The sequence below is a fragment of the Sorex fumeus genome, unplaced genomic scaffold, assembly GCF_029834395.1.
Source record: "Sorex fumeus unplaced genomic scaffold, SorFum_2.1 ptg000018l, whole genome shotgun sequence".
Lineage (NCBI taxonomy): Eukaryota > Metazoa > Chordata > Mammalia > Eulipotyphla > Soricidae > Sorex > Sorex fumeus.
In genome coordinates this window covers 25,120,552-25,141,550 of record NW_026606075.1, presented here as the reverse complement: position 1 = coordinate 25,141,550, position 20,999 = coordinate 25,120,552, and the positions used below count along the sequence as shown (strand labels likewise).

The 20,999-nt window shown below is 43.3% G+C and overlaps 1 protein-coding gene across 1 annotated transcript in view; it reads left to right on the top strand.

Annotated features, from left to right (window-relative positions):
- IQGAP2 (IQ motif containing GTPase activating protein 2) overlaps positions 1–20,999 on the top strand; it is a 302,579-nt gene that overhangs the window by 176,774 nt on the left and 104,806 nt on the right. Inside the window, exons 6-11 of the mRNA XM_056112425.1 lie at positions 7,643–7,710; positions 7,895–8,008; positions 9,516–9,694; positions 11,133–11,220; positions 15,988–16,151; positions 19,265–19,425. Coding sequence (XP_055968400.1) covers positions 7,643–7,710; positions 7,895–8,008; positions 9,516–9,694; positions 11,133–11,220; positions 15,988–16,151; positions 19,265–19,425 — 774 coding nt within the window. The remainder of the gene's footprint in view (positions 1–7,642; positions 7,711–7,894; positions 8,009–9,515; positions 9,695–11,132; positions 11,221–15,987; positions 16,152–19,264; positions 19,426–20,999) is intronic.

Sequence of the window (20,999 nt, the reverse complement as noted above, 5' to 3'; positions counted from 1 at the left end):
TTCATTCTTATATATTCTAAGGCTTGTCTTATTTATCTCTCTTTGCACTCAGATTTTCTTATTTATCTCTCTTTGCACTAAAATTCACCTTTTTTTGCTGTCATTTTAAATTTCTGGCCTTTGATAGACTTAAGCAAGGTTATTATTCATTTCTGGTGGGACCACATTGATTTTGTTTGGACAAGGGGAACTCTTTCTGGCCAGCTCCTTTGTCCTTGTATCAAGCTTTACCCCTGACATTCTCTGATAGTAGCCTTGCTCTATGGTTATAATGAGATGATTCAATCCTATCATGAATATTTCTGCTTTGAGGCTAGTGCCCCGCAAGGAATCAGCTTCCCTCCAAGGATTCCTCTTAAAGTCATGTGTTCCTAGTGATTTTTTCAGTTCAGTAGATTTGGGTTCTGGCATCTACTTTTCTCAACTGAGAATTTATTTGACCACCGAAATGATACTACTACAACAGTCACAAGCTGATGCTGTGTCTTTGGGTAAAAATTATGGTGCTGTTGTTGTTAATGGTGCTGTGCCCAGAATTGCTCTCTGCAGATGTAATAATGCCGAATTGCACATGCCTACGACATGGATGTGTGGAACTGATCAAGGTGGACCCACCTCTTGTTACCAGCTATTGTGCATACCCTGACTACTTTGTGAATCAGGGCTGGTCTCCCAGCTCTGCCACATGGTCAGCTGGCCAAAAGGCTTCTTAGGTTGCCTATGAACCAATTCCTCTGGCGTTAATGCCTAACTTCCCTGCCTCATTATTCTATCCCCTGAGGACTGTTTTCCTATTAAATGTATTGAAGCCTTATACCAGGTTGATTGAATTTCTAACAGAGTACATGTTTGTTTGCATGATAAATAAGCTCTTAGAATTCCTTAACTCTGAAGACAAGTTGTCCTTTTCTGTTCTCGGGGTAATATCGAGATGATAGTATTTGCGGTGTAGGTGTGAAGGGCAGTTGCACTTTCTGTGTCTTTCAAATCACTTCAAAATTCTCTCCACACCCAAAACTTCTCCTCCTCTTCTTTCTCCAAATTTGGTGAATTTGCCTTTCTCTCAAACTCAGTCCTAAAGTCTTTGAGGTTCTGAACTACATCTTGTTTTCAGTGAAAGGGGGTTGCAGAGCGGGCATTTTTCTGTTTTTTTCTTGTCTGTCCAGACCAAAATGTTTGTCCAGGTGACATACACACTTGCTGACACTAAGCACAGAGGGTGCTGACAACAGTGTGGATCTTGGGACAGTGGTGGAGGAAAGTGGACACTCTGGTAGAGGGTGCCCTGTTGGGACATTGTATGCCCGAGACACGGTCAGGAACAGTGCTGTCAACCATGGTGCCTCAAATAAAATAAAGAAATAGAAAGTGGAAGGAAAGTGATTTTATGGCAGCAATAGGCCAACCCAAGAAGGTTGGGTGGTTCTTTATCCAGAGAAGTATAAGACCCCACTTTGCCTTTGATTTGGTTCATATACTTTCTCTCTCCCTCCCTCCCTCCCTCCCTCCCTCCGTCCCTCCCTTCCTCTTTCTTTCTCTCTCTCTCTCTTTCTTTCTTTCTTTCTTTCTTTCTTTCTTTCTTTCTTTCTTTCTTTCCTTCTTTCCTAACACACCCCACAATGCTCAGGGGTTACTCCTGCCTCTGCATACAGGAATTACTCCTGTCAGCGCTCAGGGGACCATATGGGGTGCCAGGGATTGAACCCTGGTTTGCCGCGTGCAAGGCCAACATCATTTCCCTGTCCTATAGATCCAGGCCCCAGGGGTCATATTCTTTCATTAGATGCCGTCTCCTCCCTCTCTGCCCTGTTCCCCCACGGGTGGAGATCCACCCGACAGGTCCGTACAGGAGCTGCTGTTGCCCAGAGGTGGATAATCACATGTTCATGTGGTCTGCTCTCCTGAGCATCATTCACTCTTTTGCCCATACCAGCCCAGCGCCCCCAGCCCCTAAACATGGTTGTTCACAGAAGAATTAGAAGCATGCTCAGTCAGCTGGAAACACTTTCTTTAAAATCTGGGGATTTTAAGGAACAGACTGTTTGAGTCTAATTATTATATTGTAAGTTTGGGTGGGGGACTTCTTCACTCATAAGTAGTTAGGTCTTCTTGAACCTTGTCATGCGTAAGGCTCTCTGATGCCTAAATTCTTTTGGACTCTCAGTAAGGTCCCTGCTTCTAACTGCTTGTGTAATTCTTAGGTGCCCTAAATTCTTTGGCATGCTCCCAAATCTCAGTGCTTCGTTTTTATAAACCTTAAGTACTGCAGGTTTGTTTGGGTATCATCATGTCTTTGAGGAGGGTGGGTGGGGGTTCTTTCTAAAGACTCCTGCTGAATATATATATTTTTTTCTTTTTGGATCACACTTGGCAATACTCAGGGCTGACTCCTGGCTCTGCACTCAGGAATCACTCCTGGCAGTGCTCGGGGGACCATATGGGATGCTGGGAATCGAACCCAGATCAGCCGTGTGCAAGGCAAACGCCCTACCCGTTGTGCTATCGCTCCAGCTCCAGACTCCTGCTGAATTTTGATTCCTGCTTTATGGTCACCCTATGCAGCACAGACAGACATCATCGAGTCCCATGGAGGGCCCTAGAGTTTGTACTTTTAACTTCTCAGTTGGTTTGATTGCACTAATTTTCTGAGGATCTGATTTTTCTAGGGGTTCCTTCAGGATTTGGTTTGGTTTGGTTTTATGAGGGGTAGGCATTTGGAGCCACACCCAGCAGTGCTCAGCACTTATTCCTTGACTGTTCTCAGGGATCACTCCTGGCGGGCCTTGGGGGACTGTATATGGTTCCAGGGGTCAAAACAGAACCGTGCAAGGCAAGAGTCCTGCTGTACTTTCTCTCCACCCTTTTCCTTTGTCTTTTTAACTGGAAATTAGGTATAGAACATGGGGTTTTGACATCTTGGCAGTGATGTATGTGATGAGAGTGGAAAATGGTTTAGTTTAATAGATGAAACCATTTCAAACTTGGGAGTCCTTGAGAAGAAATTCTTCATGTTGAAAGCAGTGAAACCATGGTGGTAGATTATTAATAGGTGTTTGTATGAGAGAATACACTTCTCTGACAGGGCATAATGGTACTGATAAAAGAAAATGACATATCTTTTAAAAAGAAAGAAAATGACATATCTTGCACTTCAGTTTCATGGCTGGAGCGATAGCACAGCGGTAGGGCGTTTGCCTTGCACGCAGCCAACATGGCCAACCCGAGTTCAATTCCTCCACCCCTCTCGGAGAGCCCGGCAAGCTACTGAGAGTATCTCGCCCGCACGGCAGAGCCTGGCAAGCTCCCCGTGACGTATTCGATATGCCAGACACAGTAACAACAAAGTCTCCAATGGAGACGTTACTGGGCCCGCTCGAGCAAATCGACGAACAACGGGAGGGCCTTTACCTTTACCTTTTCAGTTTCATTTAATCCTTATAACTGACCTATAGGTGAGGGGGTGCTAGTTTTATTTTTATTTTTTAGTGGTACTGGGGATCAAGTATTCAGGGCTATGGCCAGTGAGATAGTACATGGTCCTTGCCCTTGCATGCAGCCAGCCCCTCTTCGGTCTGTGGATCCTACCAGGAGTGAACCCTAGCACAGAGGCCATGAGTAGCTCTTGAGAACACTGGGGTGTTCCCCTTAAGACAGTACTAATAATAACCCAGCATCTCACACGTGCAAGGCGAGTGCTCCTCCACTGAGCTCCCCCTCACCATCCCCAACCCCAGCCTCAGTTGATATATTGGATCTTGTTGTATAACTCAGGACCAATATTGAACACTGAAGATGAATAGAAACCAACTTTCAACTTTTATGTGTGTAAAAGCAGGTTTTTGCAATCAGATTTCTATATGATAGCACCAGAAAATCCTATTTAAAAATCAGACTTGAAACTGTCCACTTAAACTTAAGAGCACCATCTAGTGGTCACTTAAGTCAAAATATTTGCTTATGGTGAAACTTTATATTAGTGTTGCCATGGCCAGTGGAGAAGTAAAAAGTGTAATTGGAAAAACATGCACCCCAGTTACTTTCCAACCATGGGGAAATGAATACTTCTGTTTACTATAAATGCTGTAGTTCATATTACCAATAAATGCTTGTCTTGTGGCTGCCCAAGTACCTTTATTTTAAGAAGACGTGGTAGAGGGAGCAGAGAGATAGTAAGGTGGGGAAGATGCTTGCTTTGCTTCCAGCTGACTCTGGTTCGATCCCTGACACCAATAAGTTCCCCTGAGTCCCACCAGGAGTGGTCCCTGAGCAGACAGTCAGGAGTAAATCTTGATTACAACTGGATGTTACGTTTTTGCGGGAAAATATGAGAACCAAGGAGCAATAACCTCCCCATATTTGAAATTCAAAAACTTGTTAATAAAGGCTGGAGAGATAGTACAGCAGGTAGAGTTCGTACCTTGCACTCACCTGACTGTGTTTTATCCCTGGCATCCCATATGGTACCCCAAGCACTATCAGAAGTAATTCTAGAGTGAAAACTAGGAGTGATTCCTGAATACCACTGGATATGGTCCAAAAACAACAGCAAAAAAAAAAAAAGTTAATAGATGTGGTCTGAAAGAAATATGTCATCATTATATGTTGGGGAAAATGTTTGCTCTCATAATTAGTAAAAAGGGATGCAGACTTAAACTCTTCCTGCCTTCACACTGGTAGTTTTAGAGGATATTTTAGTAAGTATGACATGAAGAAAATACCATTTTCTTTTCTGGGTGAGGCCATGCCCTTCATGGGGTGAGTCTTAAGATCCACTAAACACTTCCAAGTTCTCATGCTGACCCTGAACCACAATGGGTTCTCATTGCTGAGAGAATAGAAATATCCAGAAAGTCCAGCCTCGCCACAGAACGGCACTTAGTATTAGTACTGCCTTCAGGGGCATCATGAAACCCCGCCTGTCTGGCCACACACCCAACTGGAAGCTATTTGCTTTGGGAGCCCAGACTGGCAATGTGGATGCAAAGGAATGAAATTGTTGGCTAGTGCAGGAGTATGTATGAGGGTAGCACGAGCCCCCAGAAGCCAGCCACACAGCTTGGCTTGGCAAGGCAGGTGCAGTGATGAGAGTCTCTGAAGTCAGCGCTGGTTAGCTAGGTCCCTTCCCTTCAGGATCAGTGCACCAGACATGATTTCCTCTCGTCATTGCTACTCAGTAACATGGTTATCAGAATGTCTATATTAGCTCCCTTGGGGAACAGAGCTGTTATGGTGTAGTGTTCTTATAGACAGGAAATGGATTTTTCATTTCTTTACTCAGATAATAGATGTGATTTTTTTTAATGCACCACTTGACAATATATGTTGAAAGTATTGATAATGTTAGACCTTTTCAATCCAGCAAATTGTATTTTTAGGGCCTTATTGCAACAACCAGTGTATATGCCCAAAGATGTCACCCTATGTAAGAACGGCCGCTGCAGGATTATATGCCATCCTGAATAGAGACAATGCTCAGTATTGGTTAAGTAAATTAGAGTATTAGGTAAATTTATAGAGTATTAGGTGAATATTAGGTGAATTTATAGAGTAGTTACTTCTAAAAACTGCAATAAGTCCCATATAAAAATAGTGTGACCATAACTCTGAGTGTTGATTTTGGTGAGGAAGAGTGGACCTGGCAGTGCCCAGGACTTACTTCTGACTCTGCTCAGTAATTGCTGCTGATAGTGCTTAGGGGACCATAGGGATCAAACCAGAGTTGGCTGCATATAAGGCAAATGCCTTGACCCCTTTACTATCTCTAGCTCCTGAGTATTGAATTTTTCATACAATTTTTTTTCTTTTTGGGTCACACCCAGCGATGCACAGGGGTTACTCCTGGCTCATGTACTCAAGAATTACTCCTGGTGGGGCTGGAGCCATAGCACAGCAGGTAGGGCATTTGCCTTGCACGTGGCCGACCTGAGTTCGATTCCTAGCATCCCATATGGTCCCCTGAGCACTGCCAGGAGTAATTTCTGAGTGCAGAGCCAGGAATAACCACTGTGCATTGCTGAGTGTGACCCAAAAAGCAAAAAAAAAAAAAAAATTACTCCTGGCGGTGCTCAGGGGACCATATGGGATGCTGGGAATAGAACCTGGGTCGGCCATGTGAAAGGAAAACGCCCTACCCACTGTTCTATCTCTCCAGCCCTTTATGCAGTTTTAAAACCATGAATCACACATTTTTTATTTGATCATTTACTAGTTTTCTAAAATATTGTTTATAGAACTATCATAGAAAGTTTATCTCAGTGAAGCTGCTTACATTGGTTAATGAGATATTTGAAGAGTTAGTTTTAATGCCATTAGAATGACTTGATCTTGACTTCAGTGAAATTTTGTATATTTCATAAATTATCAGATCTGTCACATTAACATCTAACATGATAATATGAAAATATTTCATGTCATTAAAGTCATTCTCTTGTGGCTGGAGATATGGCTCAGTGGTAAAGCACAGTCCTTGCCTGTGTGGAACCGACCCACCGTTACCTCAAAAGAATCATGCTCAATTCATTTTCCCATGTGTTATATCATTTCTAACATGTAAGTTAAGTCTCATAGATTATAAACTTATTAAAACTTATAATAAATGAACACAGCATTTTTTAAAGTCGGTCTGTAGATTTTATCTTGGGACCTGGGGAAGTTAGAAAAAAGAAAGGAACAGAACCACAGCTCAATGAATATAGCAGAAAAGCCACTATTTCTGTCTTCTTTAGCAAAATTTAGATGCCTCTTTTATCCAGTTGTAGGCAGATCGGTGGCAGTCATCATTAACTCCCAAGAGATTTATTATTGTTTATTTTTCTAGGGGTAACATTGATATGCAAGACAGTACATGTTTTATGGTTATCACTTTATACATCTCGCAAATCTATGTTACCATGCCACACCTACTACTTAAGTACTAGAACCTAAAGGTTTTTTAAAAACAAAACAGATGTATATTTACTTTCCCTTTGCCACTTAGAAGCGTGCCAACAATGTGATTTTCTGGTAATAGTCATCCCTCAGTTATTCTGTTTATTAGTTTAGGAGATCTAAACTACTCCTTCTAGAGGTGCTTTGTTCTTTAGAGGTACTGAAAAGCAAAATAAGCTGTGAATTGTGCTTCAAAAAGAATGAGAATCATATAAGAAATTGCCAAAGAAATGCTGACTGAGTCTGTCCCTGCTCCTTTGTTGACTTATATTTCCTATTTTCACATCTCCTACTCATCACTAATGAGTGATGGTCCACAGCCCCGGGGGATGTGCCCTCTGCTGCTGGAGGAGGTTTTAGACTGTGCCAGGCGGCATCCCACCAGGGATGAGGATCCTTGAGTCTCAGTTTCCTCATATGTTAAATGAATCAATTTAAGGAGAAAACCTCTTGGGTGTTTTTCATTCAGGGCTGAGGAAACAGGGCAGGGGTTCCGGTACTTCCTTACACACAACCCACCCAGACTTGATTTCCCATATAACAGCTGGTCTCCCTACCTTTGCCCATTTTTGGTCCCTAAGTACAGGGCCAGGAATAAATTCTGAGCACGGCCAGTTATGTACAAACAATAGCAAGAAAAACCATTCAGATTTATGTAGCTTGTAACGCAGATATTTATGCTACAGATTCTGATAACACATGTTCTCTCTTTCAGTTTGTATCTGTTCAAACTAGGAATTGCTCCCCAGATTCAAGATTTGTTGGGCAAAGTGGACTTCACAGGTACTGTTTATTACCTTTATGCTTTTAAATAGTGTAGATATTGAGAAAATGGAGCAATATTTTCTTTTTTCTTTTTTCTTGGTTCATTTTCTCTTCACTATTAATAATCAGAGGACAAAATTTATTTCTAGTTCGTGCCTCTGTCTTTGTGCTTTGCTTTGACTTTTCTTTTGTTCTCTTTCAGAGGAGGAAATAAGTAATATGAGAAAGGAACTTGAGAAATATGGAATACAGATGCCATCATTCAGCAAAATCGGTGGTATTCTGGCCAATGAGCTGTCTGTGGATGAAGCTGCACGTAAGTATACTTAAAACCCAACCTGTCTTTTGATATGAGCAACTTTTTTTATAATTTGTTCACATGAAATAGAATGTTTAGAACATTTGTCAAGGGTCCTGAAAGTATATATTATAGGCGGTTAGTTTGAGTTTATCAGAACATAATAGATTACTGTAATTAATTATTTTGGTCTTGGGGGGAAATCTACTAAATGTGAATTCAGAGGTTCTGAAGATAGTGACTGGGGAGATGGTTCAAAGGGCTAGAGACCATGCTTTGCATGTGAGAGCCTCAGGGTTTAATTCCTGACACTGCAAGGTCCCCGTAGCACCACTGGAGTGTTTCCCCCACTCACGAAAACAAAAAACAAACAAGAACAAAACAAAATCTCCAGAGGTTCCATAAATATTTTCTTTCAAAGTGTCCATATTACTCATTGGAGATATTCAGTGCAAGTTGGATGAATTCATAGGGGCTGCATAAATGCTAGTAAGATAGCGAAAGATCCCAGATGCCCTGCGGGAGAGGAATGGACCAAGAAGCTGTGGTCTGTAGAACACAGTGCAGCCGTAAGAAAGGACAAACTCATGCAATTTTCTCTGACGTGGATGGAAATAGAAGGTACCATGCTGAGTGAAGTCAGCCAGGAGAAGGACAGATACAGAAGGACCCCTCTCAGGTGTAGGATGTGAAGTAAATAAAGAGATATACAGCAAAGTAACAACAATAGGCCAAAGGCAGCAGAACTGGAAGACAGTCACAGAACTGAGCTTAGGTTTGACGCGAAGGGGTCTTTGAGCCATTGTTGGAGGGAAGTGGTACGCTCTGATGGTGGATGTGGTGTTAGAATGATGCATGAATGAAACCACCATTAATATTATGAATCACAAGTCATGATTGAAAATCAAAAACTGATTGATAACTGGATGATAACTTAACCATCACCTAGATGGGTGATATCATAGTATGCTCTGTGATTTTCTGAGGTTTCTCTTTCATGCTTCCTGGAAACCTAGATAGAAAGTAAACCTGCATATCAGAGAGAGATTACAGTAGGTCAGGCACTTGTCTTGCATAGGGCCAACCCACATTCAACCTCCATCACCTTTCAGGAATGATCCCTGAGTAGAGAGCCAGGAGTAAGCTCTGAGCACTGCTGGGTGTGGGCCAAAAGAAAAAAAATGTAGGACTGCTTTCATTCGTGCAGTGTTGATGCACTGAGGTACATTGTCTTTTGTGGGGTCCATATATATATATTATATATATATTTATTTATATATATTTTATATATATATATTTATATATAAAATTTCTAGGGTCAAAGAGATAGCTCAATACTCAATGATTGGAGCCTAGGCTTTGGGTGTGGGAAGTCTATGATCAACCCTTGACTCTACAGGGACTATCCCCCGCAAGCACCAGCTGAAGTGACATCCAAGCATTAAGCCAGGATAAACCCTAAGCACTGCTTGATGTGGCCCAAACCCTACTGAATTAATTAAAATCCTTTTCTTTCTCTTTTTAGTGCATGCTGCAGTTATAGCTATTAATGAAGCTATTGAGAAAGGAATCGCAGAACAGACTCTTGTAACACTGAGAAACCCAAATGCAGTTTTGTCTTGCGTGGATGATAACTTAGCCCAAGAATATCAGAAAGAACTGTGGGAAGCCAAAAAGCAGAAAGAGGATAATTCAAAACTGAAGGTATAGCCATTCTGAGACATAAATATGGTAGTCAGTGTGATTGTGAGCTGCTCGCTGAGAAAAGCCTGCGTGTGAAAGGAGATGGTTCAACACTAACTGACTGTGACCCCAGTCATAGAGACCGATAAAGGTGGTGCAAATAAACTATCCAGGTAGAAGGAAACCTTTGAGATGAATGTTGCAGGTGGCTGGCTCGTAGGTCATGTCAGAAACTCACCACTTTCCAGGAGGGTGTTGAAGTCACAGCAAAAGATCTTCCCTTTTTGGGCAGGAGAGACCTCGTGGTGATGGAGTTATCTCAGGTTTATTGGTGGAGGCGGGTGATCCGGCATGCTGAAGTTTGAGAGGGGATGCTTTGATCCATTTTCTTATTTTCCCAGTAATTTCCCCTTCATATTGGAAGGGCAGCTTCACAGCTATTGGAGGACCAGTCCCAGCTAGACAGCAGCTGGTGACGTAGGCTCTGCTCAGAGCTAGAGCTTCTATCCTCTCTCCACCTGCCCTCTCCTTAAGCTCTAAAAGTCACTGCTTTATCTTCTCTCAGCTGGTGGCTCGTGCCAGCATTCAGTGCCCCTGCCACCGCTGGGACTGTCTGCAATCCGACTAGGCCTCTTTGCAGGTCTCTGCAATTGCTGTTGATACTTCTTTTCCTCTTCGCTCTTAACACAGAGATTCTGCAGGTCCTGACTTGGAATTCCTCCTGCCCTTCTTAGAGCTCCTGCATTTTGGGCAATACCAGCTGACTGCTTCACACCCAGCCCCTCTCTCGTCCCTCTCAGAGTTGAGGTTATGAAACCAACCCAATTTTGTGCCACCGGAAACGGGTCCCGATTACCTGATGTGGGAGGGTCTGGTTCCTCCAAAGGCCTCTGGGTGCCCTGGACACACACCAGTGTAGCCCCAAGAGCAGGCTTTCCTACTTCTATGATCAAAACCCTACAAAATCCTGCTGTCCACACCCTCTAACCTCCCTCTGCTTTGTATTGGTCTCATCTTCCAGGCCCTCCTCAATGGTTGCCTCTTTCAAACAGTCTTTCCTGCCGAGTATGCATTTCCACTGTGGAATCTATCCCATTCTGCTTTTTGTGTGGGTTCTTTATTTCATTTGCTTGGGGGAAATGCAATTTTCAGTACTGAAACGTTTTGACTCTACAAATAAAAAAAAAAACCACAGCGGTAATATCAGGTGTGCAAAACTACTGTAGGTGCGAAGCTACCTACCCTTAGGACAGGAAGGTCCTCACTGGTTCTACTTGTTCTATGATCCTTGCCAATGGATTTATCCCAGTGCCCTGCTCAGTGCCGACACTCTTACATGCTGTCTTGAGTTCTAATGAATGCTAGAAAATTCAATTTTATCACTGCATTTTTGCTCTCAAATATTGAGATCCAAAAACATGGCACCATTAAATGAATCAACGAAAATTTTGCTTTGCAGAGTAACTGTATTTCAGAAGAAGAAAGGGATGCCTACGAAGAACTGCTGACCCAGACAGAAATCCAAGACAACATCAATATAGTCAATAGTAAGTATTGGATTGTGTGAAACAAGTGGGTTGTTTTGTGGCACAAATGTTCTTTGTCAGAGTCCTACCGAAGCTCTGAACTTACATGCTTGCTAGGCTGTCTGATACAAGAAAAACATCCTCCAGATGCCATGTTAACTAGGGACCATTGCCTGACAGTTTCTCAGGGAGCTCTGTAAAATGGCCTTTCTCCATCCCACACAAAGTAGCTCAAAGTATGTTAAAGTTAGTTTGATGGCACCTCCTGTTTCATCCTAGGTGTAGTGCAGTTCATATTTTGAACCTTCTTCCTGAGATAATGTTGAATGTTTTTTCAATAAAAGATTATGATCTAGGAATTGGAGCAATAGCACAGCAGGTAAGACTCTTTTTGCCTTGCACACAATTGACCCGGGTTCAATCCCCAGCCTCCCATATGGTCCCCTGAGCATTGCCAAGAGTGATTTCTGAGTATAGAACCAAGGGTAATCTCTGAGTGTCACTGTGTGTGGCCCCAAAGCTACAACAACAGGAAGATCTATGGAAAAGATGGTTATGTCTTGCCTGTGATTACATGATGGCATTCTTTCAGTACGCAAGTGGATATTATTGACACCTCTGCTTGCTAGTACTTCCTGGTCATCAGTCTTCAGTTGCTTTAGTGCATGTGAGTAAAATTTTACAGGCCACAGGAGATGGCAAGTTCAAGTCCCACATCTCCAGGCTTCCATGGAATTGCTCACCTCAGTTCCTCTTGGCACCCCATTCACTTGTGTGATTCTCAAAATCAGAAAACTTGGGGAACTAAAGTCAACATGTGCGAGTTTAGAGATGTTACTATTGTTAGCCTCTTCACATCACACACACACACACAGTCACACACACACACACACACACACATACACACACATACAATTTATTTTTAGTTGTGGCATCCAGGAGTTCTATTTGTTATTTATTTCTCTAGGTCAGTCTAAATAATCCACCAAAAAGGTGAATATATGAAAGACAGTTTGGTCTACTGAATAAAGCATTTGAACCCTTAGATAAATCTACTCCTGGAGCATCCACAAATGGCAGCAGTTCTAGCCCTGGCCCTCACCTTAACCTCCTAGATGATGTCTGGGTTTTCTCTTTTCCTCCTTACACCTCCAAAGAGGTGCACATTTGCTAGTAGAGACACATTCAAGGAATTGAAGCAAATAAGGAGCCCCGAGGAGAGTGGTGCAAGTGTCTGGAAATCTAGTACAAGTGGGTCTGAGAATTCACCTCGTTTCTCCATCTTTATGCAGCTGTGGCCCTTCTGACCTTGTTTCTTTCCTGCGCCCCTCACCCCCCTCCCCACCCCGTCATTCTACCAGTTGGCTCCAAGTCTCCTTGACCCCTGTCCTACTATGGCTCCAAACGTGGCCTCCAGTTTATATGGGTTTCACCTCGAGCCCTCTTGCAATCTCCTGGAGCCCACATTTGTGGATTGCTGATTCACCTCACACATTCACACAAACGCTGAGAATCCTAATACCATCTTTTTCTTAAGGGAGCCCTTTTACACTTTGGGGTGCTTAGTCCAGTTCTTCATGTTTTGGTTTTGTGCCAACACCCAGCACTGTTTTGTGCTTGGGCTCACTCCTGGCAGTACTCAGAGGATCATGTGATGTTAGGGATCAAACCCAACCTCCCTATCTCTCTAGCCCTGTTATTTTCTTCTTGTGAAGTCTTTTTTGTTGTTGTTGTTGTTTTTTGTTTATGAGTCACACTAGGTGGTGCTCAGGGGTTATTCGTGACTGCACTCAGAAATTAATCCTGATAGTGCTTAGGGGACCATATGGGGTGCCAGGAAGCGAACCCGGGTCAACTACATGCAAGGCAAGCTTCCTACTCTCTGTACTATCTCTCCGACCCAATGTTCCTGCAAAATCTTATGGATGTTAGTGACAGCACTTGAAACCCAGTTTCCAAATCCTCTCTGTATCTACATGAGAGTCAAAGATTATATTATATTTGACAGAAATGAATTACAGGAAGAAATTATTATTGTCAGCAGACATGTGAGGTAGATAAACTTAGTGAGGAAATGGCTTTCTAGTCTTTTGCTATCCTTTATTTTTGAAATGTTTATAACCATGAAAATACTTCTTTTTCACATCTATTACTTTATATGTGTTAGTGCTTTACTCAGTGATATAATTTCCTGACCACAAATGTAATGCCTTTTCCCCTATTTTAAAATAAAAGGCAGGCTCAGCATGACTTGCATTGTCATATATTCAGATGCAATAATAAAGGGCATTACAGCGTTTAATAACTGTAGATCTGTAGACCACCATCATGCTGAAAATTTATAGTTTGGAAAAACTAAAAATAATCTTGAAAACCTCTCTAAAGCACATTTCAGTGATACGGCATTGAGACAGTGGCACACTGTAAATGATCTAAGTAGGGTCAGAGAGAGCACTCAACAGGCTTACTGTCGGCTTTGCTTGCAAAAGGTCTAAGTTTGGTCCCCAGCACCCCTTGGTCCCTTCCTTAACATCACTAAGAGGGTCCCTGAGCACTGCAGGGTATGACCCAGAAGCCAAAGATGAATTAAATGTTTAAGGGTAGTTACTTAATCAGCTACTCCTCAACCATGGAGGTTACTTTATTAAAATGTTTGGGTGTCTACATTTTTAGCAGCCTCTGTCATGGTAGAAGTGACAGCTTTGATGGTAGAGTTACTGGATCCATTTTTCAGCCTTCAGCTTTGTTGGAACTGCAGTCAGGGAGTGTTAAAAGGGGTTCATTAAGTTCTGTGTTTTGTTAAGATCAGCCTGAGAGATTATTTTAAATGCAGCATGTAAAAGAGTGGGTCACATTAATGTTTTTATTTTCTTAAAAAAGAAATGGTTCATTCAGAGTGTTTGAGGGATATGATTTTCCAGTGATAGTTTACCATACTGTTGTGCAGAGTCAATTATAAAGTCGCCAAGGCTTGCAGGATGCTTTGTGAAGTAACCAGAAATGCGGTGGAAAGACCACCATCAACCATTGTCCTTCCTTTCTGGGATCCTTGTATTTGCCACATTAATTCTAAGAATAAGTCAAAAAGGCACTTGAGTTCTTTGGATCCTTTTGAGTAAGTGTAAGTTTTTTCTTGGTGTGGCCTGAAAATTCGCGGCCATTCTATTTCCTGTTGTTGAGTGTTGACTCCTTGTAGAAAGGGGGTTGGGGGGATACCCTTGGAAATGTAATTAGAGAAGTTTGTCAGCTTTTCCAGGGAACCTCAATAATTCTAGCTATGGGTTAGGGAGCACCCTTGAAGAATTCTAGAAATTCTTAAGTACTTGTTTTGAGGGTGAAATCCTGCTGCTTCTGTCTAGTGGCAGAGTTCATCGCTCGTTCTTGCATTGCTCAGCAGTTCATCTCTTCCTCCAAAAACTGTGCTGAATCCACACTTCCCAGAGTCCTCCAGTGGGTCACTGAAATTCAGATCTTTGTAATGTAAATGTTGCAAATGGCAGGGGTCAGAGCATGGGAACCTCTGGTAAAACAAAGGCATTTCTGTGCTCAGGGTATTTTGTCTTTTGTTTTATTGGATTTTTTTCCCCCTCATTGAATACAATTTTTTTTCATTGCACGGATTTGTGTTGTGATAGATTTGAAATAATAAAAATTTTTCTCAGGGGTCTGAATTTTTAGAACCAGGGGACTGGAGCGATAGCACGGTGGGTAGGGCGTTTGCCTTGCATGTGGCCGACCTGGGTTCAATTCCCAGCATCCCATATGGTCCCCTGAGCACCACCAGGAGTAATTTCTCAGTGCAGAGCCAGGAATAACCCCTAAGCATCACCAGGTGTGACCCAAAAATCAAAAAAAGAAAAAAAGAATTTTCAGAACCAGGGCTGGAGCGATAGCACAGCAGGTAGGGCGTTTGGCTTGCTTGAGGCGAACCCAGTTTCGAATTCCAGCATCCCTTATGGTTCCCTGAGCACTACCAGGAGTAATTCCTGAGTGCAGAGCCAGGAGTAACTCCTGTGCATTGTCGAGTGTGACCCAAAAAGCAAAAAAAGGAAAAAAAAAGAATTTTCAGAGCCTCAGCTGAGAGTGCAGGGTCTAAGGACTAAACAACAGCCCCTCCATCTTGTGCAGTGGTCGAGCACCCCTGTGGGCAGCCCGGGATCCTCATTCAGAAGGATCATCGGACAACCGGGCCAGCCTTGCTCCTGCTCATTCTGACACAGCTTTCTCCCACGAGAACCATTACAGAGCCATGTCTGAGGGATCTTTTGTTTGTTTGTTTGCTTTTTGTTTGGGGGCCATACCCGGCAGTGCTCAGGGATTACTCTGCACTAAGGAATCACTCCTAAAAGTGCTCAGGGGATGCTAAGGGATGCCAGGAATTGAGCCCGGGTCTGCAGCATGCAAGCCAAGTGCCCCACCCGTGGTTCTGTCGCGCAACTCCCCCACCCCTTGTACCTGTGGGATCTTTGTGTCACAGACTTAAATCCTGGGTGATGCCCTGAGTGGGAAATGCTCAGAGATGATGGGAAGGGCTTGTGGAAGAAGATGGTGGGAGGGGAAAGGAAGTGTCAGCCAGGGAGGCAGGTTAGGCTGGAAGGTTCTCCCAATTCAGTGGTGAGAGTTTCTCTCAGAACTAATTTCCATCAGTGCTCAGTCTTCTGGGTACACAACTGCCATGGGCTTCCAGGGCTGTGCCTGCCCTCCAACTGGGATGGGAAGTGATCATTTTGGTCTGCAGGAAGGTGGGTGGGTGAAGCCGAGGTACTGATGGGATGTGAAAACCCGCAGGGCAGGCGGCTGTGGACCACATCAACATGGTCATCCGGGAAGGTGAGCCCAAAAATACGCTGCTGGCACTGAAGCAGCCCGAGGCCCAGCTGCCTGCTGTGTACTCCTTTGCCGCGGAGATGTATCAGAGCGAGCTCTTCAACCTGCAGAAACAGAACAGCCTGGTAAGTCAGAAGCGCTCCCAGCGCTGGGCATGAGGTCCCAGTCATCAGGGCAGTGTATGGAAGAGGTGAAGGGTCCAGGCAGAGCCTCGGCCTGGCTCTGGGCTTGGTGGCCAACCTGTGCCAGTTTTGTGGTGCGCCCAGCTCCTGCCTTTCACCTACGTGATCAGTCTAAGCTCCCAGTGAGGAAAGCAGGCGAGTCTCTACAAATTCATGTTAAACACCGGGTGTTCCTTTTGAAAGCACTTTGGATCATTTGGGGTTTTGTTGTGGGGTCACACCAGATAGTCGTGGGGGATCAGGACCCAGTAGTACTCGGGGGACTTTGTAATGCTGAAGATAGAGCCCCAGACCTTCCACACGCAAACTATGCCCTCAGCCTCTTGAGCCACGCTCTCAGTGATGGTTTTTAAAATTACACTGAAGTTATAAAATGTGTGATCTTGTTGATGGGGTAGAATCAGCTCTGAATCTTCTCTTGCAGAGAGCTGCACCTAAAGACATGGGTGTCATGGTTTTGATTTTTGTATTCTGGGCTCCTTCAATGTGTTGATTGCCACGTGTACCACCACTGGCTCATGTGTGAATGTGGCCTATTAACATAAATCACAGTGCTGGTGTTGATGTGTTAATAATATGCTAATAATACACAACAAAAGTACTCACATAAGGTTACAGTAATTAAGATCATATGTACTAGTACAGGATTAAATCAAGGTTACAGTAATTAGGAGCATGTGTACTAGGACAGGATTAAATCAAACAATGGATCAGAATGAAAAGTACTGGAAACAGAGCCAAGAATTTAATACAGGAATGAACTAGTGTTTAAGGAAGATGGGGACAGGAATGAAATCCTTACAAGCATTCAACTGTTATGTCTGGGAGTGGGGAAAGAGTACTGCCTCATAATAAAAGGTAAAGGTAAAGGCCCTCCCGTTGATCGTCGATTTGCTCGAGCGGGCCCAGTAACGTCTCCACTGGAGACTTTGTTGTTACTGTGTCTGGCATATCGAATACTCTCGGTAGCTTGCCGGGCTCTCCGAGAGGGGCGGAGGAATCGAACTCGGGTCGGCCATGTTGGCCGCTTGGATGGCGAACGCCCTACCCACTGTGCTATCGCTCCAGCCCACTGCCTCATAATACATACAGTAAATTCCCGGGGTAAAATGTTCAACATGAACAAATAAAATATAAATATTCTGAGAAGACATTGAAGGACATTGGATGTTAAAAACCATACCAGAGATATTGCTCAAGAGGTAGAGCATAGATTTAGCACAAATTTGAGGCCCCCAGTTGGATGGATCCCAGCACCAGGGCCAGCCCTGGGCTGACCATCACAGGGATCACCTTCCCCGCACTGAGTACTGTGAGTGGGGGGAAGCAGGGGAGAATGGAGGTCTCCCCTCCCAAATAAAATGGGAAGAAACATTCCTCCACCAAGAAAGGGAAAAGAGACCAGGAGCATCTGGGAGAAAATCATAAAATAGCAGACAGATGAAAGAGTACACACACAAAAATTTATACCCAATCAGACATAAGCAAATGCAAATTACAATGAAATTTGTTTATTCACCAGGTTGAGAAATCAGATTGGCAGAGATGGAAAGATTTACCCTCATGGAGGGATAAGTTCGGGGCTCTTGGGAATGTGAGAGGTCCAGCCTTTCTGGACATGTCGGGAGCTCAGTCTGCTTGTCACACGTTGTGTCTCCATCCTGGCAGTCACGACCCAGGAAATGAGCTGCACCATTTGCCGCTGTTCCACAGGCAGCTTCTCTGCTCTGTCTGCCAGTGGCTAAGTGCTAGAAACAACTAAATGCTAGACAGACTAGAGTAAGGGGTATCCAGGTGTAGAGCACACTAACATCAAGTGGAAAAAATGAGTGCAAAGTGTGTAGCATGATCTTATGTGTGGGAGTTTTTGATAAGCCTTTTTTTATAAACCCCAAGTTTGCATGAATTTTATTTTATATTTTTCCCATTGGACTGGAGCACATTGGTAGGGCGTTTGCCTGGCGCTCAGCCAACCTGGCCGAGCTGGGTTCGATTCCTCCGCCCCTCTCAGCCCGGAAAGCTATCGAGAGTATCTCACCCGCATGGCAAAGCCTGGCAAGCTACCCGTGACGTATTCGATATGCCAAACACAGTAACAAGTCTCAAAATGGAGATATTACTGGGCCCGCTCAAGCAAATCGATAAACAACGGGAGGACAGTGACAGTGATTTTTCCCATTGGATTGTTTTAATTGAGTCACCCTGAGATATACAGTTACAAAGTTGTCCATGATCCAGTCTTACAATGTTCCAACACCCAACCCTCTACCAGTGCACTTTCCCACCACCAATGTCCCCAGTTTCCCTCCCACCATGCACCGCCGTCTGCCTTTATAGCAGGCACAACCCCCTGCCCCCCCCCCCCCCCCCGCCACACACACTTCTTTTGGACATTATGACTTTGAATCTTTCAATGCAGGCACTGAAAGGTTATCATGTATATCCCTTTACCTACTTTGCATGCATTTTAAATAAAAAGCTGAGGGTCAGAGAGAACAGGGGTTATAAGATGCAAGTCTGCATGCTTCGGACCCAGGTTCAATGCCGAGCACCACATGGTTCCCTGAGCACTGTTGTGAGTGGCCCTGGAGACCCCCAATACCATATTTTCACACCTTCAGCCCAGTGGCTGAACTGCTGGGGAAATTGGACCTCTAGAGCACCACTTGGGAAACAGAAACAGAGGTCCTTCCCCCCCCCCCCGGCCCCCCACCACAAATTTTGCTTAAAGATAAAAGAATATATACTAAAGAACTATGATAGTGGAATTTGTTTCTTCCTGCTTATTTGTTTTTTTTTTTTTACATTTTATAAATGGAAATACATTTATTTTGCTTTTGTTGGGGGGTGGACAGGAAGCTTTGGAGATTTTATAATAACCAGCAATGCTTAAGAGCTATTCCTGGCTCCGTGCTTGGAAGTGACCCCAGGGTGATCAGGGGACCCTATACAGATGCCAGGGGTTTGAGCTGGGGGTAGCAGGATGTGTGTTCTAAACTCTTCACACAGGCTGCCTGTGCTTTGGGGAGCTGACATTGCAGTATGTTTCCCAACAGAACTACTTGGCTCATGAAGAGCTCTCCATTGCGGTGGAAATGTTATCTGCCATTGCTTTACTAAACCAGGCCTTAGAAAGCAATGATCTTGTGGCTGTGCAGAATCAACTCAGAAGCCCCAAAACAGGCCTCAACAATGTGGACGAGACACATGTGGATCGGTAAGGAACCTTTCCTCAACTTCTTTTTGTGCCAAAATCTGTATTTGACTATTTGTCTGCTCTCAAAAATTTTGAACTGGGGGCCAGAGACGAAGTACAGTGGGTAGGGTGCTTGCCTTGCAAGTGACCAAACTGGATTTTATTTTATATTTTTCGGGTATCCCATATTATTCCCTGAGGACTGCCAAAAGTAATTCCAGAGCACAGAGCCAGGAGTAACCCCTTAGCATCACTGGGTGTGGTTCCAAAACAGAACAAAACAAAACAAATTAAAGATTTATTTATAACTGAAAAAAATCTCATTTCATGTTCATTTTCTTGAATGTGAACCTACTTCTATTTTAGGGAACCCTTTTAATATTAAAACCTTTCTTTACAATAATCCTTTGAGGGGAGCAGAAATTTAAAAAAAAAGAAAGAAATCATCTTGTGACAAATACTTTGTCACTAGCAAAAAGCATTTGATAAGTTGGAATAATAAAGAAGAGTGAAACACAACTACCTTTAGACTTCTTTTGAGAGGACAGAGTATAGGAGAGTTGGATGCTTAACTTGGTGATTGTCCCGACCAGCGCTCTCATTTTCATGAGAAAAAGAATTGGGATTTATGAACTCCAGGTTAGGTTCCGAGCCCTTTTTTGTTTATAAAACCGAAGAAATCTGAGAAAACAATGGATCATGGTTCTTGGCTTTTCACTTTATGCTCCGAAAAAATGTTCTTAGAATATACAATAGACAGGACTGTAACTAAGGACCCAAAATAAGGATTCTAATTGATCAGTAAGACAAAGCCCAAGTTAAAGGAAGTGATTGTTTTCCTGCATGACCGCCAGGAGGAGCTGTCTGCATAAAATCACCCCAAGCTCCTTTGCGATAGTGATTCTGGAACTGCTCTGCTAGGGAGAATATCAGGGAACTCACACTGTACATTTGCAGAAGAGAAATGAAAAATAGACTAGTTAGACTTTAAAAATAAATAGACAACTTTATAGCTGTGTATCTCTTGGTGATTCAATTTTTTTAAAAAAGACAATTTTTAAAAGAAATAGCTTTGTATCTGTGTATTTCACCATGATTCAATAGAAAGAAAGAAAGAATAGAAAGAGAAGAAAAAGGAGTAAGGAAGGAAAAGAAAGAAAGAAAGAATAGAAAGAAAGAAAGAAAGAAAGAGAGAGAAGAAAAAGAAGTAAGGAAGGAAAAGAAAGAAAAAGAGAGAGAAAGAAAGAAAGAAAGGGAGGGATAGAAGGAAAGAGAAAGAAAGAAAGAAGGGAGGGAGGGAGGGAGGGAGGGAAGGAAAGAGAAAGAAAGGAGAAAGAAGAGAAAGAAAGGGAGGGATAGAAGGAAAGAGAAAGAAAGAAAGAAGGGAGGGAGGGAGGGAAGGAAAGAGAAAGAAAGGAGAAAGAAGAGAAAGAAAGAAAGAAAGAAAGAAAGAAAGAAAGAAAGGAGGGAGGGAGGGAAAGAGAAAGAAAGAGAAAGAAGAAAGGAAAGGAAGGAAGGAAGGAAGGAAGGAAGGAAGGAAGGAAGGAAGGAAGGAATTTGACCACTTGTCCATATAGCAAATGGCCTAAAGGAGA